This window comes from Gobio gobio (genome assembly GCF_949357685.1).
Source record: "Gobio gobio genome assembly, chromosome: 25".
NCBI classification, from domain to species: domain Eukaryota; kingdom Metazoa; phylum Chordata; class Actinopteri; order Cypriniformes; family Gobionidae; genus Gobio; species Gobio gobio.
Genome location: NC_137121.1, coordinates 42,224,806 through 42,250,836, shown reverse-complemented (window position 1 = coordinate 42,250,836; position 26,031 = coordinate 42,224,806). Strand labels below are relative to the sequence as shown.

Genomic DNA, 26,031 nt, shown 5'->3' with positions numbered 1-26,031 from the left:
AACATGGTTTTAATCTCATTAGCTAATTGTTGTGTTTTAATAAATTGGTGTAATAAATCATAAATTATAGTTTAATAATCATAAATTGTTGTGGCAGAGAATATAGATTGTTTTAAGTTATCTGGTCTACCTTTATGAAGCAACTCTGCACTGTGCCCAAGCAGAATTTCCCCTTGGGGACAATAAAGTTAACTATCTAAGCAAAAACTCACTTCATTTTGATTTCCCCCCCAGAAATGTGTACTTATCTAGTAAATTAATGTTGATTTAAGAATTTTAAATATTTGGACTGGAAACAAGAAAAAATACCAAATAAGAAGAGCATTTTTTGCAGTGTAGTCAAATCTTTTGAACATTAAAATATAATAGGCCTTTGTTGACTACATTCCAAATAAAATAAACTACAAAAAATATATATTTCCTTTGCTCTGTTGCTCTCTGTCACAGACTTACCTGAAGCTCATTCATTATGCAGCTCATTAATGCGAGTCCTTTGTTATCTCAGGTGCTATCTCATCATTATTCATTAGATATCACGCCTCCTCGCATATTGGCTTTGTGAAGAGAAACTGTCTTACAAATTATAAATCAGTGTATTGTTTTATGTGAAAGAGTAGGCTCAATGATTCTCACATCAGTTTGAAGAAAAAACTCCATACAAATACAGACAGAAGTCAAAAGTCTTGTGGACACATATCTATTGTGTGTTTTGAGGCCTTAATTTAATTTTTTGTTTTGTTTTTTCAAAAACCGTGCATAAACATTATTCTCTCAAAAATAAAAGCATGTACATACATGTTGCTCACATATTCTGGTAGCCCAGTTTGTGCTGAATACAGTGTAATTACACTTTTGCCATTAATTGTCAGGGTTCTGTCACTTTGGTCTAGTTTATTCATGGTTTTGTGACAGAGCCCTGACACTCCTGAAGCAGCAGGTGAAGCGGCAGGTCAGATACCTGTCTCTTCTTTTATACACATATCCTTTTCAATTATTCTTTTTATTATATCCATAACCTGAATAATCAAGGATAATCAAAATAAATATCTCTTTCTCTGCTTTCATATTTAATCTAGAGATGATTGTAATTCTGTGTGATTTCATACCTTTATATATCTAGTTTGAGGATGATTTTGTAGTATTAAAACAAGTCTCCCCAGATGCTCTACTCCAGCCATGCATGGCTCCCTCTCGCGATAGTTATGACGGAGTCGTTGTTTGGGTATTGAGTGTTCTCTAGATAAACGGTCATAATCCCCTGACATTAACTAGAGTGTGATGCCCTAGTGCTTGTATGTGTGTGTGTCTTTACAAGTTCTGTGCAGGTTTGTTGGAGCTATCTGATCGGGGCCTGACCCCCCTCCCGACAGGCAGTTGCCCTTTACGACGTCCGAGGCCAATCTTACCCTTGTGGGATTGATGTTGTGACGAGCATCCCGACTAAACTACGCCATTCCGGCATATCTATACATGTGTGACAAATGTTTAGACTTTTAGGTCTCCGTAGCGAATTAAGGCTTAGGCCATCTGTTATTGTTGATGTAATCAATGTCCTTGTAACCAGTATAACTGGTGGGGCAAAATTCTCTGTGAGTTAGAGTCTGGCCTGCGATTCCACTAGAGACTCTGACGCTGGCTTCTGCTGATGAAACTGCAAACTATTCTTCAGTAAAATTTTCTTTAATTAATCTGACTCCTGACTCCTGGTCTTCATTCAACATATCTGGTCTCTGGGTCTAAAACTGGGTCCCCAACACTCCTGTATTGTTTGTCTTGTCTTGTGTGAGTGCGCAGCTTTGAGCATGCTCGAGCTGCGTGCTCTTCTGTCCTGGTGTTTTGTGTGCGGGCTTGGTGTTCGGATCCCAGCACTTCGGTCTAGTTTGGGTTTCAGTTTTGTGTTGGGATTTGGACATTCATGCTCCGCGTGTTTGTTTTGTCTCGAGCGCACAGAATGAGCATTCGCTCGTTCTCGTGCGCTCTGTCTTGTCATGTGAGCGTGTGCTCTTCTGTCTGTGTGTTCTGTGTAGCACACGGTTCATGTTTACATCGGCCGTGTGCTTTCATGTAATGTTTTGTCTTATGTTGTGTAGCACGTGGTTGGTGTTTTTTCACTGGCTACGTGCTACGTCATGTTGTCATGTTTTGTGTGAACATGCAGCTGATGAGTTCTCATTAGCTGCATGTTCATGTCATGTTTGGTGTGAGCACATGTCTTGTCAAGTGTTTCTTTGTGCCATGTGCTCGAGTCCATTGTCTAACCCCGCCCACCTTGTTTCCTGATTATTGGTTCATTTGCCCCACCTGTCTTCCCTCGGTACCCTCTTTTGTTTGTTCCCTATTTAATATCCTTGTGTTTGCAGTCCAGTGCGGAATCGTTGTCGTCTTTACCTCATGTTTCCCTGCTCCCTGCAAGTCAAGTCGTGCCAAGTAAAGTAAAGTAAAGTAAAGTAAAGTCTGTTTTTCCCCCTCGGGGTAGTTTTGTTTTGTCTTGTTTTAATTTATTATTATCATTAAAAGCCCATTTTCACCTGCATCTTTGAGTCCTCGCTCCTTTCCCTTCAACAACCCTGACATTAATGTGTTTATAAGCAACTGAAAAACACAAATGTCAGAGCATGTCAAAACTTCTAAATGGCCCTGAAACAGCTCAGACTCCAGAGGGTTAAGACTGTAGTGATGGTCATCCTTCAGTCTCACAGATCCATAGCTATATTCATAACTTTGTTCATTTGTATTGTACATGTGGCACTTTTGATGATTCATTTTCTTTTCAGTGATAACTTCCGTTATACCATCTGTCTTCTCATGGTGGTTATCAGTGTGTTCTGATGTTTGTGTGGTACAGGTAAATTATCCGTCACGAGCTGTGGTGCAAGACAAACACACGATGAAGAAGAATGAAGTATAACCGGCTTTAATATTCCATAAAGCAAATGCCAGATCAGATTAGCAGTTCAACACAACGTACACACGGATGAGACCCGGCCATGAAACTCAAACAGAACTGAAGGAAGCAGTGGAGTGATGTAATATTTGTCCTCTAAATAGATGAGAAAAGGATGCGGCTGAAAATGCAACATCAACATCGAGGAGAATAAAAGTTTAAATGCGACACACACACACAGTCACATTATCTATCACTTCACTATATCTCTAAACACACTCACTGACTTTATATTTAACTCTCGCTCACACACACACACTTCTAACTCTCACTCTCTCACACACACACACACACACACGCACACACATACACACACACACACACACACACACACACACACACACACACACACACACACACACACACACACACACACACACACACACACACACACACACACACACACACACACACACACACACACACACACACATGTTTGTTTTTGTGAAATGTGAAGACATTCCATAGGCGTAATGGTTTTTATACCGTACAAACCGTATTTTCTATCCCCTTACACTGCCCCTGCCCCTAAACCTACCCCTCACACACACACACACACACACACACACACACACACACACTGCACCTGCCCCTAAACCTAGCCCTCACAGGAGACTGTGCAGTTCACTTTCTGTGAAAAAAATCTTGTTCTGTGTGATTTATAAGCATTTTGAAAAGTGAGGACATGGGGAACGTCCTCATATTTCACCCTCTTTTTGTAATACCCATGTCATTATACACATTTGTGTCCTGATATTTCACAAAAGCATGCCCACACCCACACACACACACACACACACACACACACACACACACACACACACACACACACACACACACACACACACACACACACACACACACACATCATGAGATGGTCATTGCTCTCTTCTAACCCATGGCATCATGTCATCATGTTGTATTGTTCAGGTTTCTTCAGTCATGATATGCTTTATCAAACACAGATCTCTACTCATTATTGAATTAATCAAATACAGAGGTGGAAAGTAACGAATTACATTTACTCGCGTTACTGTAATTGAGTAGTTTTTCTGCGTACTTCTACTTTTTTAAGTAGTTTTAAAAATATGTAATTTTACTTTTACTTAAGTATGTTTTGTTTGAAGTATTGTACTTCGCTACATTTTAAACCACATCCATTACTGAGTAAAAATAAATGATACAAAGGGGGGAAAACGCGATCCGGAAAGGACTGCATTGAATTGAAGGCGGGAGAACGAACGCAAAAATCACAAAAAGATGGAGACAGACGGACTGACATACGTCAGACCCAGCTGAAAGCGAAACGCCGCCGTGAACCCCTGGATAGTATGGAAAAACTTTGGATATAGACAAAAAATAGCCGGGTGTTGTCCTGGAGGATATCATAAAAAGGATATAAAATAAATAAAAAAAAATATATATATATATTTCTGTGCTAGACTAACTGAGACTTGTGACAGCACTTGCATATTGCTGATATTGTTGCCCTTTGACTGCTCTAGTTGCTTCTATTGCCCCCATTTGTTAGTCGCTTTGGATAAAAGCGTCTGCTAAATGACTAAATGTAAATGTAAATGTAAATATCAAATTAGCAAAAAAATGTTGATGCAAAGGAGGAAACACATAGAACATGTTCGGGAACACCATCCCTCTGTGCGGATAAAGGTACGTTTATAACTTAAGGCCGAATGTTTTCTGTGATGCAGAGGGAATCCCGGAATTACAGTATAACGCAGATGTCACGTAAAACACGCAAACTGATGGATGAATGAATACATCAACCGTAAAGCTGTACAATAAATCAAATCGCGACATGGTCTGTGAATATTAAAGCTCAAAACACTGCTATATGAATATATGATTGGCTTGTTCTGTCTCTGTGTAAATGAGCAGCGCCGTTTCGTCTACTAGCCTACATACTTAAGTGGCCTACGCGATGCTTGTGGTGTTTAACGTCTCAAAAAACATATTTGGGCATGAACATACAGTATGAACATTTCCAGAGCTGATCTGAGATCCCCAATGAACATTTTCATAATTTTATTTGATTAAAAGCCATTATCAAATACATTCTGAATTGAAACAGATCTTCCCTGAAATAGGTCCTCACTAAAACCCATCAAAATAAACGGTTTAACTAGATGAAATTGTGAAAGAAATATATTATTATTGTAGGCCTATAGAATACTTGTCAAAATAATAATAATAGCAACAATAAAAATATTACATAATTTAAACATTATTTAAGAATATATTTTTAAATCTATGGTTTAATTTAGTAAAACAGCAGCGCTTTGCCCAAAAAAAGAAAGGATAAGCATTTGATAACCACCGTTTTGGACTCTATTATTCTTAAAGGACTCTATTATTCTTAAAGTTGTTAATCTAATTCATAATAATTTATTTAGTTCATTAGACATGTTTTATTGAAATTTTAATAATAAAAAAATGGTTTCAAGTTTGTTATAATAAAGCATTTGTTCAACCAAAAAAATAAATAATCAGTTTTCATTAATTTAATGCCATTTTAACTGGTGATAATCATAATTTAATGATACAGTTTATTTATTAAATCATTAATACTGTGATGCTGTGAAACATCATTCTATTACAACCCTACACGGGAGAGTTCCCCACCCCGCTGTTAAAAAAAGTAACTCAGTAACTTTTACTCTGAGTACATTTTAAATGAACTACTTTTTACTTTTACTTGAGTATATTTTTAGACAAGTACTTTTACTTCTACTTAAGTAAAATCTCATTGAAGTAATAGTACTTTTACTTGAGTAGAATATTTTGTTACTCTTTCCACCTCTGATCAAATGTGACTGTCCATATATAAAGACTAATGAGCTGAAAACAAACATACAAAATCCAATCGGTTTACAGTACATCTTTAACACTTACACATTAGAAATAAGAACCCTTTCCACTGATCATGTACAGTATAAGGGACTAGGGGTCAAAGGTCAAAAGTCATAATGCACATTAGGAGATGTAGTTGAACTTTAAAACACATCAGTTGGTGTTTCTGATCTCAGATTGTGGTCCATGAGGGTTAAAGCTGTAGATTTGATCTGTAAAGAGCGTCTCATACTGAGATGAGAGGATCATGAGATGTGAAATGTGTTCTCAGTGTCATTACACAGGCGTGAGAATACTGCAAGTTCATAAACACAGCTCATGCCTTTCACTGATAACACCTTCAGCTGTTTATTTAATGTGTGTTTGTATAGTGAACACTTTCTGTAATATGAACATGTGATTGTGTCCCTCCTCTTGTGTGTTACTCTCTATAAAACACGGAGCAGATCTATATTCTCTACTCTCTCAGATTCAGTTTCTGCTCTCACAGTTTGAGCTCATCATGAAGCTTCTCGTGTTTCTTCTGTTGCCTTGCCTCTCTCTGAGTGAGGTTGGGACGGATTTTAGCAAATGCACAGAGTTCTTTCTGAAGGGTGTCCCTCCTCTACTCAAACTGGACTCAACAATAGTCAAGCCCATCTGTCAGTGTCTTTGGGACGACGATGGTAAGCAAAAGTTTCTTTATGCAACTTTGTACAACACAGCATGGAGGATCCCCGTCTACTCTGCGTATGTGTTTAAGAGTGCAAGCACTGGGAGATGTGATCCTTGGTTTATTGAACCTCAGGTAATTATTCAACTGTATATTATTATAGTTTATTTATTTGAAACGAAAATAATACATTTTAATTATTACTGAAACAGTCTCTAGGCATTTTTTATTTTATTTATTTATTTATTTATTTATTTATTTATTTATTTATTTATTTATTTATTTATTTATTTATTTATTTATTTATTTATTTATTTATTTATTTATTTTTGTTGCATTTTTCTCTCTCCTGTCCTTTAGCTGCTGGATGTAGTTGCTGATCCATGTATGGGACCTCAAGGTCGCAATCAAGCTATTGGTAAATATCAGGCTTTGAATCGTGACTATAAGGGGTCTGGGTCTAAGTATAACAAAGGTCACCTGTACCCAGTCAATCACACGGACAATTCTCTCTCCATGCTGGCCACCTCCACCCTGACCAACGCTGCTCCACAGGACTCAAGTTTCAATCAGAAGCAATGGAAGAACCATGAGAGGGATGTTATTACTGATCTGAGTGGCTGTAAAAAGGCTTTTGTGGTGACTGGTGTAGTTCCTGATCTCAGTAAAAACATTAATAATAGAGTTCTTGTCTCAAAATATTACTGGAGTGCCACCTGTTGTCAAGACAACAACGATAAGTTCAAAGGAAAGGGTTACTATGGACCAGATGACACTGGCGAACTGAAGTCATTATCAATTGCAGACCTACAGGATCACCTGGCCAAAGATTACGGTGTGAATATTGTTATTTTCCCAGGCGTACCCAGACCATCTGATTGTTCTGGTGATAAAGTCCCACCAACCCCCCCACTGCGGAAAAGACCGAGAACTGGTTGAAACTAGTTTCTCTTTCTTCTGTGAGCTGGAATGTATCAGCTGATATATATCTATCTTTGACTGGGGTTGGTAAGAGCTGATATCAGTTCTTCATACTCATGACTTCATGATCCTGACCTGCCTTTCTGTCATTTAGAGAACATCTCTTTCCATCTTTGTCCACTTCACTCTTTCACTGTTACTGGATTATTATGATTCAATAAAGGCTGGATATATAATCATCAGTGTGTAAATGTGTGTAAATGTGTGATGAAACATGTAAAGCATTTATTCAACCTGTGGCTTTTGGCTTGGTCAGTTGGGGACACTAATATTGATCTATATCACTGACCCGCCTGCAGTGACACCACATGAGAACTGACCCGAGCTGGACGATGACCTCTGCTTTCTCCAGATAAATCAACTCAATTAATAACCACTTCTTTAAGTCACAAATGCAGAGCTGTAGTAACAGTTGTTCTGGGAAATGTGTGTGAGAGCGGGTCGGCTGGCACACTTTACACCCTCTGTCATGTTTCTCAGTCATGCTATATGTTAAAATAACCAGTGACAGATACAGTTAATGTGCACAAATGATTCCTACAATAGTTTTATTCCTCATTAAAGTCATGTTGTGCTCCAGTATGAGGATATGAGGAGACAAATATAAAGAACTCGAGCATTTCATTCAAACCAGAAAAACATTCAACAGAATTTCTGCCAATTTTAAAATTATTAACCCAACCAGAGTTGTGTGTGTGTGTGTGTGTGTGTGTGTGTGTGTGTGTGTGTGTGTGTGTGTGTGTGTGTGTATGTGTGTGAGTGCGTGTGCGTGTGAGTGTGTGTGTGTGTGTGTGTGTGTGTGTGTGTGTGTGTGTGTGTGTGTGTGTGTGTGTGTGTGTGTGTGTGTGTGTGTGTGTGTGTGTGTGTGTGTGTGTGTGTGTGTGTGAGTGAGTGTGTGAGTGTGTGTGTGTGCGTTCGTGCGTGCGTGCATGTGTGTGTGTGTGTGTGTGTGGTGTTTTTTTAACTGGTGATTTCTTGTGGGAAATAGACACATGAATGTCCATTGTAAGCAGTAGAGGGCAGCAGAGCATCACTGATGGGCTCATTCTACTCCTAATATGAGCTCTTACCACTTCACCTGTACTGAGGTCAGTTTTCAGAATCACAATGAGATTTACTGTCCAGTATCTCTACACACACAAGGAATGTGACAGAAGTACACAGTAGACAAAAATTGACTAATAGAATAATATTTATGCTATATTGAATAAATGTGTGTAAATAGTGTTGGTATTGCACATGTGTTTATTTCTCAGTGTGTAGAACATGAACTGTTGGTGAGGTAGATGGCCTGAGGAGAGGAACTGTTCTTGTGTCTGATTGTTCTGGTGCTGGGCAACAGTTTAAAGAGGAAGTGACTGCGATGTCATGTCATGTGATGTGTACATTCAGTTTAATGGAAACCATATAGTCGGGGAGCCAAAGTCTCAAAAATGGGTTGAACCTGACATGGTCTGCCATACTTTTTATTTGTGTTTTTTCTGTTAACGTTGACCCTAAGAACCAATAATTGGAGGGTCTGCTCTGCCAGAAATATCGCGAAAAAAGATTTGTGAAAAATGTTTTTTTTTCCTCAAATCCTCAGTGGGTTGGGAAGGCTGTAAATAAATGTATTCCAGATACACAGAACACGTGTGCTGACAACATCTACTGAAAAAAATAACTCTTAAAACACATTTCTACATGATTTTAATCAATTTAATGCAAAAAAATGGGCGTTTTCTCACTTTTTTCCCCCAGTATTTTCATCTTTACTTCATTGGCAATCAACTATTCCCCCAAGTTATGACATCTGTCAATATACCATTCTTTTCACCAAATAGTATACTCATTCCACAGAAAAAAAATTATAAAATCCAACCAAAATCAATGGATCTGTGATGATTTCACTACTAGTTGGCGATCAACAAGCTCAGAACCTCTATAGAATTTAAGGCTACTCTCAAAATTACAAAATACATACTGAATATTTAACATGGTTGTTAATGTCCACATTATTAAACATCATGGCCTAGGCATCTTTTTAATTTCAACATAACCCTGTTCTCCCAATGGAAGAGTGTTGGGATCTTGGCATCTGCTTGGCAGACATCCTGGGCAAGGTTGAGAACTTGTTCTTGCTGCTTAGGACTGACTTTCACCTGGACTGACTTTCACCCGGTCGTCCTCACCTAACTGTGGAGTTGCATCTGTTATCATCCATGCCAGGTGGTTATACAGGTTAGAGCTCACTCTTCGGGATGCGTCCAGGTATGATATCTCTAGCTGCAGTGACGGGTCTTCAGTCATACTTCCAGGCATCTGCTGACTTCCACTGGCTTGATCTGTTCTGGCTTCTCTTGCTTCCTTCAGGATCTGCTTACGTTGGTTCTGGAGGTCCTTCCATATTCTCTTTGCAGTGTTGTAGGAAGAGACTATGGTGTCTGAGAATTTTTTCCAGAAATCAAAAATAATTCTGCATAATTCTCTCGTCTCAGGGGGATATGAGGGGGGAAAGTACCATAATTTGAATATACTACCGGGTTTCTACTGATACAAAGCTTAAAGGTAGGGTAGGTAGGATTAAAACGTTTTTTTCCAAATTTGTTTAAACTTTCTTTATATATCAATACATAATTAAAATGTAAGTATGAAAATTGAGTGTCTGTAGACCTCTCACGACTGTTTTAAAGACAGCTCATTATTTCCATTCACTCCACCTTCTCCCTTCTGGGCTCTTTCCAAAGCCACGCCCCCAAAACACATGAACACGCCCACCGCTGAGTCTATTTACCTGAGGCGAGCGGAGAAGAAGGAGCGGAGTGCATGTAGTGACATCATGTCAGAATCACATCTAATAAAAAATCTAACTTTATCATTATGAATGTAAAAAAATAAGATGTCTTTTAGTACTCACAATCAAGCTAGAATAACGATACTGGTAAAGTTTAAAATACACACACTGTAAAACCGCATGAATTCGCTCCAAGGATCGGCAGCGAACCGCGTTGAAGGCCTTACGCGTTCAGTGTCTCAGCTGGAAGAATGGATTTGATTATAATATTCTTTATCTGACTCCATTTATCAAAGTTGTCGCATTTAGAAGAGAATCCCAACCGAATGTTTGGTCATCTATATTTGGTAGTTAATCATACATTTGATCGTTCCGTTTTAACCCTTTGTTACAATTATAACGTTCCACATTGGAGATAGTTAATAATTACAGATTAATTCAGAAAGGATCAAAATGTAACAATTTATTAACAATCAAGTAAATGTAAAATGTCAATTACATCATAGACATAAATCTCTTCTAAAAGGAAACACAAATTCTGGTTATGGTTACACTTAAAATCGTTTCAAATAAATGTAAAACATAAACCCTTAATTATGCTCTGTAGGCCTCTGCCTAGAATGTTACCTGTGAGAGAGAGAGATAGAAAGAGAGAAAGAGAGAGAGAGAGAGAGAGAGAGAGAGAGCTAAAGAATAGCTCTCTCCAGAGAAAGCCAGAGAAACCAAAGAGAGCGAGCTACAGATGAAATCCTCTTTTATCCTCTTCCCTGATGTCACCAAATTCAAACCTGACTCTTGTAAAACTGACCAATCAGACCAACCCGTGAGACATTTGAAAATAACCAATCAGACAAAACTTCCCCCATTGTATCAAAGGTGCGAAAACCTGTTGGCCAGCCGGCCAGTCATTCTTTTGTCTTTCTAACTCAACCTGGCCCTTCTGATGGCGTTAAGGGGGAAGGGGTTGAGTCAATTTCAATATCTTGATCACGACGATGGCAGTTAACAGCAAAGCAGAGGATTTTGTTCCATTTCAAATATCTTTGATTATTTTTCACCTTACAGTTCCCCGTTTGGCACCATTGGCCACAACCATTGAGTCCAAAGGTGGCATTGTCCACAAAGATATGCTTTCTGTTGTGTGTAAATGTTATTCTTCAGACTTCTCGTCCAGACTTGTTGCAAAAGCAGCTGATCAGTTTTCAGCCTTTGTTGTCCTTGTAGCCCTGCATGAGAACTTCATCATTGATATGCAAAACGTCCATTGATTACTTCACACCTCAAGAACAGTCACTCTTTTTGAGGACACAGGAGCGAACTTTTGCTGCAGGTATTCTGTGATTAAGCACAACAAAGAACAAAAGCATACATGGCATTTTTCATTGGTCAGAAGTCTGATGTGGTCATATTAAAATGGTCTCCGGCAATAAGCCCTTAAATCGATATACTTAATAAAGTGGTCAGGGTTTGAGAATAAAAAGAAGATTCCACAAGCTCGTACATTGTTTCTGGGAACATTGAAATAAAATGCATTATAACAAAACAAATCATTGTTGATTTTAAGTCCCCCTTTTCATGAGGAGTATTAGCAAAATATTCAGTGTAACCAAGACTCGGAAATCAAACTCAAAGTTCATGTAACTTTCCACTATTTCGGTGGTAGTGGAATTTGAGCATTTTGGTCTGAATTTCTCGAAGGAAATGTAGCAAAAGTCAGTGCAATTGATACATTAAAAAAAGATGGTACTCATCAATAAACCATAAAAGAAAAACAACAAATCAATCACATTTATGAAAACATATATATATATAATAACCACTGTGTTTGTTCAGGAATCTTCCAATGTAATTAATGTAGATCTAAATATGATTAGTCATACAATAATGGGTATTCCTGGTAACTGTGTGTGTGTGTGTGTGTGTGTGTGTGTGTGTGTGTGTGTGTGTGTGTGTGTGTGTGTGTGTGTGTGTGTGTGTGTGTGTGTGTGTGTGTGTGTGTGTGTGTGTGTGTGTGTGTGTGTGTGTGTGTGTGTGTGTGTGTGTGTGTGTGAGTGTAGCTATCTGGATCTGTTAGTGTGAAAAGATGAACAATAGATCTTTAGTGAAGTAACACTTTTAGACTCTATGTCATCTTTGTCGTTTATGATGTGTAGTGTTCAGCCTGAATAGATTTGGTCTATTCCAGGTGATGTTGTCGTGAGTGTAGGGTGTGTTCTGTGTTAATGTTTTGGAGATGGGTGGAATCTAATCAATATCAATCTGTGTTGCATAATTTAATTCCAGTTTTTTCACTGGGAGGTCATGTAGACATATTGTGAGGTGTGATTGACCTCATCGAATATATATAAAGATATTCGCACCCATCTCTCACATCTCCAGTTTTGAGATGCAGGGGGAGGGGGGCCTTTTGGCCGTCCGTCCTCCAAGGAATTGCAATTGTCATCCTGAGATAGAAACAAATTACAAATTTAAAGAGAAACAAATTTAGAGAGAAACACAGTTAATTGCTGCTGTAGTTTCTGTGTATTAACAATTAAGACTGTTCTGGCAGTCGAGCCTTCACAATCTGAGACTTCATTACAGTCATTTTGAGTGAAGGATGAATTGGTTATGAATTGGTTTTCTATTATCTGTGCCACATTTAACTATGAATTGGTTTTCTATTATCTGTGCCACATTTAACAGCACAATTCCCCTCCTTTTTGGCACTGGGAATTGAACCAATGAAGAGTATTAGAACTTGCTCAAATTAGAAATAGCAAAGGTCAGAGTTATTGAGTCCTGTTGCGATGAAGACATTTTCATGGTTAATGCAATTGTAATTCACACTGTAGCCAGATGGCAATTCTATGTTCCTGTTTATGGTTTACTGCAGCTATATGGGAAATAGCAGAGCTTCCACTATAGGAGACAAACAAATTCAACATTGACACATGCAACTTGAAATTGCTGTACAATTCCAGTATTAAAGTTATTCCAATTTACACAAGATACATGGCCTAGAATGCGCAGCATCTACGACCTTTATCCTAAGTGTTTCATCACTTACAGTAAAGCAATCATGTGTTTTAAAGAATAAACTTGACTAGTCTATGTGTATCTTGTAACACAAACAACTATTATGTGTAATCAATGCGCACAATGTGTTATACAATTACAAATTTGAAAATACAAACAGGATCATTGCAATCTGGATGTTTTATTATCAAACTCCTTGCTAAGAGGCTGCTAGCCCGCTGGCAAGTGAAGTTAATAGCTGAAGGCCTTGCATGAACACTGCAGTTAGCTCACTGAGAGTTTTACCTGCAAATGAGCGCTTTTCTTTGCCTTTAAAAAGTAATTTCCTATTTTTCTGAAAATACGGTGGAGGTCGCCCGTTACCCAGTGACCAGCATTTCCCATCGACATGTCCGATTTTCTGACAGGATCTGCAAAACCTGTTCTTTTTGCCATTGGGTTGTCTGTTGGGTTGTCTGCTACCTTCTCCTGGAGTTTCAGTATATTCATGACTCTCGGATGCTTGCAAATCATCCTGCATCCCCTTAAGAGCTAAAATAGACACACTTTCCTGTGCATTTTCTGAACTAAATGCTTCAGATTCATTAGAGCAAGTCACCTCATCTACGAAGTGAACATGCTTTTTAATCCCATTGCTGTTAAGCATTATGGGAGTCATGCACTTTTCAGCATTTAGCTTAGATTTCCATCTATTTTCTATTCTTGAGCCCCAGTCTACTATGGATTGGAATGTGTTTTTAACTGGATCGACGCCATTTGACAAAGCCCGTTGGATTGGGATGCCAGCATTATTTTTCACAAGTTGTAATAATGCGTCATGGTCTCGATCTGCATTTTCTAATCCTGAGTGTTCTCTGTACGTTATCCATAACCGCTCGGCGTATGTCTCAAATGTTTCATTACTCGCCTGTTTGATTTCTAGTATTTTGCCCCAATCTGCGTGTGTCGATCCCCTCATTTCTAATAATGCCTGTTTTAGTCGTTCATATATGTCTTTGTCTGTTTCGTTGCGGACTCGGTCTATTATGCTGCCAGACTTCATGCCTTCGGTTAGTTTCGGTCTGAGCTCTTCAGGGAGAGTGAGAAGTGCTATTTGCCACACGTCTCTAACTTCTAGCTTATACACCGTAGCCTGTAGCATCAATGTTTCCCAGTAGGGTTGAAACGGCCCTTTTCTTGGCATTACTCCAACGACTTGTTTGTGTCTGGAACATTCTTCGCAGGTTAACGGACGGCTGATCGTTGTGGTTTCGTCGTTCGCATTAGTCATAGTTTTAAGCACGGCGACCTTAACAGATTTCTTAGCTGTGTCGTTAGCTTTTGTGCGAGTCTTTATCAGGCTTCGTTGTTTTAGATGTTCAGGCATTAACACAGGAGCTCGGTTATGAGTTTCTCTCTGTGGCCTGTATCCTAACGCAGCGTCATCGTCATCACTATCATTTGGCTTTGCTAGCTCAAAAGTTTCATCCAGTGCTGCTTGTTTTACTGCGGCCACTGGAAATCCTACATTATCACAGCAGCCTTCGAGAGCAGATATGTAATTACTGCCGGTTTGAAGTTTTCTTTGTAATTGATCGATTTGTGTCGCCATTTCTTCGCGCTGTCTAGCCCACCCTTGTTGCTCGTATGCAACCGCTTCGACCTTTGATCTTAACTTTTGTAATTCGTCAGATCGCAATCTTTCAATTTCTTTGATATTTGCTATCGTTCGTTCGCCCTCGGCCATTGTCTCGAGATCGTTACGACGAAGCAAATAAACAATTGCAGCGGGGATTTTCTTGTATTTTGATTCAGATTTGAGCTGTGCGCCCTTAGCAGAATACCAGGATATAATTTCGGTGTTACTCCATTTCAGGTTCAATCCTTTATCGCTTAATCGAACGAGGAGATCTTGTAATTGTACGCCTAAAATTGCCATAATTTCCTCATCTACACTGCTGCTGTTATTTCCCTGAAAAGTCATATTTCACGTCTAATTCTTACACAATATCGGATTTCTACGGTTCCGATCTATAGTGGGCATACCGACCCGTTCTAGAAATGTGTCTATATGTGTGAGTTGCAAATAAAATTTTCCCTCAACAATTCTAAAAGGCAAAGAAGGGTTACTTACTCATTCTGGTCGGAGGGTCCGCTTTAATCCATTCACAAGATCAACAGAACAGCTGAGGAAAGAGAAGCTCAAATCTCTTGTTGATTTTAAATCCAATACTTCACTGAAAACACGTTGCTCGTCTGCTCGCAACATCACGTCGAGGTCACCAACTGTAAGACCGCATGAATTCGCTCCAAGGATCGGCAGCGAACCGCGGTGAAGGCCTTACGCGTTCAGTGTCTCAGCTGGAAGAATGGATTTGATTATAATATTCTTTATCTGACTCCATTTATCAAAGTTGTCGCATTTAGAAGAGAATCCCAACCGAATGTTTGGTCATCTATATTTGGTAGTTAATCATACATTTGATCGTTCCGTTTTAACCCTTTGTTACAATTATAACGTTCCACATTGGAGATAGTTAATAATTACAGATTAATTCAGAAAGGATCAAAATGTAACAATTTATTAACAATCAAGTAAATGTAAAATGTCAATTACATCATAGACATAAATCTCTTCTAAAAGGAAACACAAATTCTGGTTATGGTTACACTTAAAATCGTTTCAAATAAATGTAAAACATAAACCCTTAATTATGCTCTGTAGGCCTCTGCCTAGAATGTTACCTGTGAGAGAGAGAGATAGAAAGAGAGAAAGAGAGAGAGAGAGAGAGAGAGAGAGAGAGAGCTAAAGAATAGCTCTCTCCAGAGAAAGCCAGAGAAACCAAAGAGAGCGAGCTACAGATGAAATCCTCTTTTATCCTCTTCCCTGATGTCACCAAATTCAAACCTGACTCTTGTAAAACTGACCAATCAGACCAACCCGTGAGACATTTGAAAATAACCAATCAGACAAAACTTCCCCCATTGTATCAAAGGTGCGAAAACCTGTTGGCCAGCCGGCCAATCATTCTTTTGTCTTTCTAACTCAACCTGGCCCTTCTGATGGCGTTAAGGGGGAAGGGGTTGAGTCAATTTCAATATCTTGATCACGACGATGGCAGTTAACAGCAAAGCAGATGATTTTGTTCCATTTCAAATATCTTTGATTATTTTTCACCTTACAAGACACAATAATCTGATGTTACAATGAAAAAAGACAAATGGAGGAAAATGTAAAGTTCAGAAGAAAAAGTTTAAGCTTGCTTGAGACGGACTCTTAACATGCGACCAGTGTTCATTGTGACCACAGTGTAGCAGTTTAACATGTTCACACCACTCCTTATCTCTTCAGACGCTTGGGTGTTGAGTCAGCAAAACGCTTTCTGAGCAGAATTTGGGTATTAAAGGTTTATTCCTCTCTACCAACCAAAGACAATAACAACCCTTTTTAGCAGCTGGATGTGTGTTTTTATGTTTTATGACACATATGGTTTAATATCTAACATGGACTATCAGTGATTGTCGCATACACTTCACTTAACTGTAATGTTGTGTGTTAGGTTTTTGATTGTTATAATGGTGATGAAGTTCAGAATGACTCTTCCTCTCATCTTTCTGCTCATGACTTATAAATGGCAGTAACTGTGACTCACCATATGTCATTTTAAGAGTGCTGTAAGTGACAATATTTTTGTGTTTTGTAATCATGCATTAACTTAAGTATCCATGGTCCACCAATAAGAAATACTTTCAGCCTGTCAGTCATTTTGCAAGTTAACAAAATGTCTGAAATGGCTTCCACACCGTTAAATGGTTGATGTGTTTGTTTTTCACAGTTCAATGTCAGCATGATCATTTCTGCTTTTCCACAACAGCAAAACCCTCAGTATTTGTGTGTGTGTGTGTGTGTGTGTGTGTGTGTGTGTGTGTGTGTGTGTGTGTGTGTGTGTGTGTGTGTGTGTCATCTCTCCAGCAACAAATTGTCCATATTATTGATTATTTACAAATAACTCTTTTGTAAATAAGTAGCTTAGTAGCTTTGCTACTTTTCTTTTCTTTTGTGTTGCAGGAGTTTTTGGAAAAGAGTGGGATGTGATTTATGAAACCAAATCAATATATGCTCTCAAAGGATCCTAAGTGAACATCAAGCACATATAGATACCCTCAAGAATACAATCTCAATTCTACATTTTGGATAAAGTGTGTGAAACAGAACAGAATAGAAGATATAATACGTTTAAAAGAATATCACGAGTATAAAGACAGGGTTGAATACATTGAAGACAGACAAAGCAAAACTGCAATCCTCAGACTGCACAACGTCACTGAAAATGACACGAGCATATTGTTTCAGATTAATAACTGAAACTGAAGGATATCTCTCTTTGGATTTGGGTTGCTAGGGTGATTGATAATGGTTGCTAGGGCATGGCTAGGAAGTGTTGAAGGTGATTTGTGATTGGCTGTTGATGCCCTGAGTCAAACAAACCCACCTTCGTGTTTCTATGACACTTCTATCCAAAGATATCCCTTTGATGTTTTTCAATGGAAGTCTATGGGATCTGTTGCTAGGGAGCCCTACATGGTTGCTAGGGCGTGGTTTAATGTCTTTACGACGATCCTGAGATAATGATTGATTGTCTGAGAAAATTGAACCCCCTTGTCTCTGAGACACTGTGATCCAGAGCTATGGTAAATACAAAATCCCTATGCAAGTTACCATAGTAGGAAAAACATGCGTTCAATGGGACATCCCTCCCCATAGTAAGTCAATAGGGAAATTTGGGCCGCTCTTGCACCCCAGGGGTACAACTTATACCCCATTGTGAGGCATGTTCTTACAGGGCCTGTCAGCCTTTTCAAATGGGGTGACTCATGAGTTTCTACAAAATACTCACTCGGAGTTATGAGTCATCAAAGTTCGCCGCAATGTTAAGTCAATGGGATTTTTCGCATTGGGCACGAATTGGACGCAAATTGAGCATCTTGCGCGATACGCGCGTTACACGCGAATGGTGCTTTTGTGCATTCACGCGTTTTAAGCGAATTCGCGTCTGACGCCCGAGTTGAAAAATTTGAACTTTGGCGTCAAGTGTTAACCAATCAGGAGCCTACTTGCTGCTGTCACGTGGTAAAGTGACGTGTATGAGAAACCCTGCATAAATTAAAAATAGTACTATTGTGTCACAAAATGTAGTTTTAAGACTTTTTCAGGTGGGAATGTAGTTGTTTAAAGCTCAAATCTGTGGTTTATTTCTAAAGAGAGCGCCTATTTAAAAAAAATATTCTTGTGTTTTTGGAGTTGTGAGATCCAGGCGATCACCGGGCAATCAGCGCTCATTAACCCCGGTGAGAGCAGCCTTTCCTCCGCCAGTCCTTCTGCCGTCTGCCGCTGGCTCTGATGTCCTGTAGTGGTGCGTCTTGTGTAGATCTAACGGCAGAGCTTTGCTCTCATGAATCTATAATTTGTTGTCTGCCAAATCGTTTTGACTGAGGGCAAAGAGAAGTTTCATAACTTTATATTTTAAGGATATTTAAACATACATGCAGTGAAGATAATGTAGGAGTTGCCTGCACCACATTTGTGTGGCTATTAATGCTTAATATATAGCTATGTTTAATGAAAATGAAAAGAGGCAGAGTGGTGTTTTATGACATATTTCTCCTGGAGTGCCTTGAACGCGCGTCAATTTCGCTTCAAACGCTCGATTTCTACGCGCGTCCAACTCGCTGCGGACGCGCGAATGCATTCAAAATGTTCGCGCGTGAAACTAGACGCGGTAGACGCGATTTTGACGCTCTATTCGCGTTTGGTGTGAACGCAGCATCAGGTAGAGCAAAAAGAAGAGAGTTACAGTAGTCGATGCAGGAGGTGACAAGGCTGTGTACTATGGAGTCAGATTAGACTCATTAATAATTCACGCAAAAAACAAGATGCACACATGTGTAAACAATTTCACATGCATAAAACCAAATTCATGTGCACAAAAAACAATTCACGTGCGCAAAATAAAATTATATATTCATAAAATACATTTCACAAATGCAAAACACAATTCGTAGATTTACCACTGTGCACAAAAACTTTCGAATGTTTAAAATGTACATGTTCATTCTTTAATGTGAATGTGCAAATGGTCATACGCATGTGAATTGTCTTGGATACGTGTGTGTGTGTTTTTGAGACTTTCCTGGCAGCGCTCTCCTCCCACCCGGAGCAGTCGTACTGTTTAGCCAATCAGATTTAAGCTTATCAATCGGCCAATCATTATCGCGTGAGGGTGGGCCCACCTGGGTGTAGCGTCATCAGCTTTTGACCACAGTTAGAGATCATGGCTAAGTAGCAGAGATCGGTTCATTTCTGTGTTTACTGAAACTAAGAAGTTAGAGATCAGTTAAAGCGATAGTTTATTAACTGGTGTGTGAAAATATCCATCCATCCATCATCTTCCGCTTATCCGGGGCCGGGTCGCGGGGCAACAGTCTAAGCAGAGATGCCCAGACTTCCCTCTCTCTAGCCACTTCCTCCAGCTCTTCCGGGGGAACCCCGAGAGGTTCCCAGGCCAGCCGGGAGACATAATCCCTCCAGCGTGTCCTAGGTCTTCACCGGGGCCTCTTCCCGGTGGGACGTGCCTGGAACACCTCCCTGGGAAGGCGTCCAGGAGGCATCCTGATAGATGCCCGAGCCACCCTAGCTGGCTCCTCTCGATGTGGAGGAGCAACGGCTCTACTCTAAGCTCCTCCCGAGTGACCAAGCTTCTCACTCTATCTCTAAGGGAGCGTCTAGCCACCCTACGGAGAAAGCTCATTTCGGCCGCCTGTATCCGGGATCTTGTCCTTTTGGTCATGACCCACAGCTCATGGCCATAGGTGAGAGTAGGAACGTAGATCGACCGGTAAATCGAGAGCTTTGCCTTACAGCTCAGCTCCTTCTTAACCACGACAGACCTGTACAGCGACCGTATTACTGCAGAAGCTGCACGGGTCAATTTCCCGTTCCATCCTTCCCTCACTCGTGAACAAGACCCCAAGATACCTGAACTCCTCCACTTGAGGCAGGAACTCTCCACCCACCTGAAGTGGGCAATCCACCCTTTTCCGACTGAGAACCATGGCCTTGGAGGTGCTGATTCTCATACTAGCCGCTTCACACTCAGCTGCAGACCGCCCCAGTGCACGCTGAAGGTCCTGGTCTGAGGAGGCCAACACGACAACATCATCCGCAAAAAGCAGCGACGAAATCGTATGGTCCCCAAACCGGACACTCTCTTCAGCTTGACGGCATCCCTTACTTCCGGTGTCCACCACCGGGTTTGGGGATTGCCGCCTCGACAGGCACCGGAGACCTTACGGCCACAGCTCCGAACAGCCACATCGACAATGGAGGTGGAGAACAAGGTCCACTCGGACTCAATATCTCCAGACTCCCTCGGGATCCGGTCGAAGTTCCACCGGAGGTGGGAGTTGAAGATCTCTCTGACAGGGGGCTCGGCCAAACGTTCCCAACAGACCCTCACAGTACGTTTGGGTCTGCCGAGTCTGTCCAGCTTCCTCCCCCGCCATCGGATCCAACTCACCACCAGGTGGTGATCAGTTGACAGCTCCGCCCCTCTCTTCACCCGAGTGTCCGAGACATATGGTCGAAGGTCTGATGACACGATCACAAAGTCGATCATCAACCTCCGGTCTAGGGTGTCCTGGTGCCACGTGCACTGATGGACACCCTTATGCTTGAACATGGTGTTCGTTATGGACAAACCGTGGCTAGCACAGAAATCTAATAACAGAACACCGCTCGGGTTCAGATCAGGGGGGCCGTTCCTCCCAATCACGCCCCAATCACGATAGGTCTCACACAACAGTCTATCCCAGACTCGAAGGCGCAGGGAAGCGACCCTCTCGTTCACCGGGGTGAACTCCAACACATGGCGGCTGAGCTGGGGGGCTGTAAGCAAACCCACTCAAGCCCTCCGCCTCTCACCATGGGCAACTCCAGAGTGGTAGAGACTCCAGCCTCTCTCAAGAAGTGTGGTTCCAGAGCCCAAGCTGTGCGTGCAGGTGAGCCCGACTATCTCTAGCCGGTACCTCTCGACCTCCCACACAAGCTCAGGCTCCTTCCCCGCCAACGAGGTGACATTCCACGTCCCTAAAGCCAGATTCCGTGTGCAGAGATCGGGTCGTCGGGGGCCTCTCCTTCGACTGTTGGAGAGGTAGAGCTGGGTGTCATCCACGTAGCAATGGAAGTGGATATTGTATTTGCGGAAGATATTGCCATGGGGAAGGAGGTAGATGATGAAGAGAAAGGGCCCTAGGACAGAGCCCTGGGGCACACCGGTCGTAACGGAGGACTGGTGGGAACTGTAGGATTGAAAATCGAAAATTATCGAATTAATATAAATTATTATAGTTATTAGGGTCAGCACCAGGTTTTTTTCAATATTGGAGTGATGGCAGAAGTTTTGAAGAGTGTGGGAACAATACCAGTGGAGAGTGAGGAATGAATGATGGCAGAGATAAGGGGGAGGAGAGAAGGCAGGCAGGCTTTCACCAGAACTGTCGGAAGGGGATCTAACTGACAGGTGGAGGGCTTGGACTTTAGGATGAGGTCTGAGATATCTGAGTCAGAGTGGAGCTGAAAGAAGGAGAATGAGTGAGACATCAGACAGGATTCAGGGCAGGTGCTGAGGGAACATGGAAACTTGGCCCTAGGTGCAAGTTGATCTGATGAATTTTCTGATTGAAAAAGGACATCAGGGAGTTACAGAAAGCAGTTGAGTACAGATGGGCAGGGAGTGAGGCCGGGGTCTGAGAATATTGTTGAGAAGAGAAAACAGTGAATTGGAATTACCTTTGTTTGAACAGATTATGCCAGAGTAGTAGTTAAGTTTGATTTGAGAAATGCAGTCCTTATAATGTAAAATTAGATTTTTGTACATGTCTTTGTGAACAACAAGACCAGTTTTCTTGTACAGTCGCTCAAGCTGTCGACCTTTGGCCATCATCTGCCGTAGTTCTAAAGTGAACCAAGGGACAGATGTGGAGAAGGAGACAGACCTGGTTTTCATAGGAGCGAGAGAATTAAGAATGTTGAGGCCATTGTTGTAATGGGAAGCCAAGTCGTCGGGGGTGTCTGACCAGTCCAGTTGGAGGGAATGAGACCAGAACAACAAACTAAATGCAGAATGTGACCCTTTGAATGATTGGGAAAATCAATATACTGATGGAAGCCAAAGCTGTCAAGACAGGATGCAAAGTCATGAAGATATTGTTTGCTTTAGGAGGGCGGTATACAATTGCAACGATGGTGGGAACTGGACCAGAAAGTTGACACACAGTTGATTCAAACGAGTTGAAAGTAGGAACAGGGGGGCGTGGCTTGACCGCAATGGAGTAAGCGGTGTTTGACGTGAGCTCCCGTTAAATCTCTATTTTAACCAAAAAACGTAAGGTGTAATCCTTCTCATGAAACAGTAAAATATCTCTAAACTACATCGGATAGTGGAACAAATCCACGGCGGAGCCCTGATGGACACGAGGCTGAAGAAATTTAAATATACGGGATCCTCCAAAACAAGGCCTAACACCGCGTCGGACCAGAGTACTGCCAAGAGCCCAGCTAAAGTGACTCCGCCCTCACCTGCTTCGGGAGAAATGGACGTAGAAGGATTGAAAGCAGAGATCCTTCTTTCTCTGAAAGCTGATATTTCGGCTGTGATAAAGTCAGAGTTGAAAAATGCTCTCACGGATGACTTCGAAATGTTCAAGAATGAGCTGAAGGCGGTGAAAACGGAGATAATAAACAACACCGTGGTGCTGAAGTCCGAGATCGATCAGGTGAAAGGTAGCATCAAGGAGGTAGAGGGGGGGTTATCAGCATGGTCGGAAGAAGTGGCTACTTTACAAAAAACTGTGAGTGAGATGAATGCAGAAATGGCAGAACTGAAAACGAAGTGTGAAGATAGGGAAGGGCGAATGAGGAGATGTAATATAAGAATCATCGGAGTACCCGAAACTCCCGACTCCAGTACTACAACCTCTGTATCAAAGTTGCTAACTGAGGTGCTACAGTTGGATAAAGAGCCGCTGATCGATAGATCGCACCGGAGCTTAGGGCCGAAAAAGCCGGGCGGGAAACCTCGCGCCATCGTTGCTAAGCTTCATTATTACCAAGATTGTGTCCAGATACTACAACGCGCGCGCACTCGGGGTCCGCTCCGTTACAACGGTGAAACAATTACCATCTTTCCGGACTACACGGCAACTGTGGCTAAAGCTCGGGCTGCTTTCACAGAGGTGAGGAAGCTGCTTCGCGACCGACATGGTGTCCGGTACGGGATTTTGTTTCCAGCGCGATTTCGGGTCACGTACAGAGGGGAGGACAGGGAGTTCACTGACCCGGACAAAGCTATGACCTATGTCAAGAAGAATATTCTTCCTTCCACGGAGGCCGCCGAATGTTCATGAGACCGATCTTTTCAACTGAACATAATACCTCTGTCGACTAACGGGTATGGTGAACATGTGTTTTTATCACTGTGCCAGATGTCACCAGGTACAAATTCATAACACAATGTTTACATTCTCTATATACTGTCCCACTTTCTTATTTGTAATGACGTCCAGCTTGAACAGTGCTCATAGGCTGACATACTATTTCATGTTCAGTTTAGTCGTGTTACTACTAGTATTGGTTTGCTGTTCCTGCTTAATGGATATCCCGAACTAAAATGAAAGACACTCTGTTTCAGTTCCTGATTATTATTAAGGGTTAATTAGGACAGCCATAGTTGGCTATTTGTAAAGAATCATTACACCTGATGTAATGTTATTTAAGGAAGTTAATTCTGTATAGTCTTGATACTCAGCATGATTAATATATTCTCTACCAAGAATAATAACTTATGTTTACTGTGCATTGTTCCTAGAATTGTATTACTCTACACTTTACTATTCTTTATTTTCTTTTTGTTGGAGGTTTGACAGGAGCCCGAGTGCTTAGCTTTAGTTCCCAACCACAAACACTTAATGTGTGGATTTTTTTCTGAGGGCTGTTGGGATCACCTGGTTCATGTGGGTGATAGGTGGTGGGCAATTACTGGACCTATTTACGAACTGAGGCTACTCTGCCAGACTTTTATTTCATTTTTGTTTATGTTTGTTTTTTATGTTTTTGTGTATTTGGGCTTCATATATGGTGCTTACCTCTCTGTATACACAATATGGCCAATATAAATAATTCAAGAGGTTATGAAGGCTGCCCTGTTAACTTTATAAGCTGGAATGTTAAATCACTTAATCATCCAGTGAAATTTAAAAAAGTATTCTCACACCTAAAACAGCTCAATGCAGATATTGCATTCTTACAAGAGACCCATATACGTTCTTGTGATAGTTCTCGCCTGGTTAGGGGATGGGCTGGCCAGGTGTATCAATCCAATTTCTGCTCAAAGGCTAGGGGTGTTGCTATTATGATAAGTAAAAATGTACAGTTTACGGCATCTCATGTGCAAACAGACTCTGCAGGGCGATATATCATTGTGGTAGGAAAATTATACTCGCTCCCAGTTATATTAGCCTCTATCTATGCCCCGAACTGGGATGATTCTACATTCTTCACAAATTTTTTCTCTCGCTTACCAGACCTGACATCACATCATCTTATATTTGGCGGTGACACTAACTGTGCACTTTCTCCTCTTTTAGATAGGAGTATTTCTAAGAGGGCATCCCTGACGAAGTCAGCTCACTCTATTCAGCTCTTCCTGAAGACCTATGGTGTAGCAGATGTGTGGCGATTCCGTAACCCCACCTCTAAGGCGTACTCGTACTTTTCCCCGGTGCATAAGACATATTCATGTATTGATTACTTTTTCCTGGACAAAAGAATTCTGCATCTCACAAAAGAATGTGACTACGGGGCTATGGTCATCTCGGACCATGGTCCCTTAATCATGAAAATGTACATTCCTAATACACAATCTACATATCGCTCATGGCGGTTTAACTCTCTGCTTCTGTCAGAAGATGAGTTTACTAGGTTCATATCGTCTGAAATCAAATTGTTTCTTGATATCAATCAAACCCCAGGGATGTCATCATCTACTGTTTGGGAGTCCCCAAAGGCGTATTTAAGGGGTCAAATTATTTCATACTGTGCAAGTAAAAGGAGGGCTAACACTGAGCGTATTAAAAAATTAGCAGATGAGATATTAGAGTTAGACAGGCTACATAGCTTTTCCCCATCAGCAGATGTAATTAAGAAACGCTTGTCATTACAGACAGAGTTTGATCTCCTGTCCACCCGACATGCTGAATACCTTGTTTCCAAATCAAGGCATGGTCATTATGAACATGGGGAAAAGTCCGACCGAGCACTTGCTCACCAGCTGCGCCAAAGAACTGCTAATCAAACCATTTCTTAAATTAATGATGAATGTGGTCAGAAATGCACTGACAATGAGAAAATCAATTCCTGTTTCAAGAAATTCTACCAGATATTATATACTTCAGATGGGCCCACTAACCCTGCTGTCTTAGAAGACTTTTTTAAATCCCTGAAAATGCCTTCTGTAGATTTTGAATTCTCGGCTGAACTGGAAAGGGATTTTTCAGTTAAGGAGATAGTATCAGCAATCGGTGCCATGCAAAGTGGCAAATCTCCAGGGCCAGATGGCTTCTCAACCGAATTTTTCAAAAAGTTTTCTGACCAGTTAGCTCCTCTGTTATTGTTAGTATTTGAAGAATCTTTAGTCACCAATTCCCTGCCCCCAACCATGCGTCAAGCAGTCATCTCTCTATTACTTAAAAAGGATAAAA

General features: G+C 40.9%; 1 protein-coding gene across 1 annotated transcript; it reads left to right on the top strand.

The window, feature by feature from the left end:
* The first annotated feature begins 6,277 nt into the window (after window positions 1-6,277).
* Window positions 6,278-7,623, top strand: LOC307121554 (endonuclease domain-containing 1 protein-like). The gene is made up of 2 exons (XM_079809175.1): window positions 6,278-6,599; window positions 6,825-7,623. Exons 1-2 carry the CDS (start codon window positions 6,315-6,317, stop codon window positions 7,401-7,403), a joined length of 864 nt encoding a protein of 287 aa, XP_079665301.1. The 5' UTR covers window positions 6,278-6,314; the 3' UTR covers window positions 7,404-7,623.
* Window positions 7,624-26,031: the final 18,408 nt, after the last annotated feature.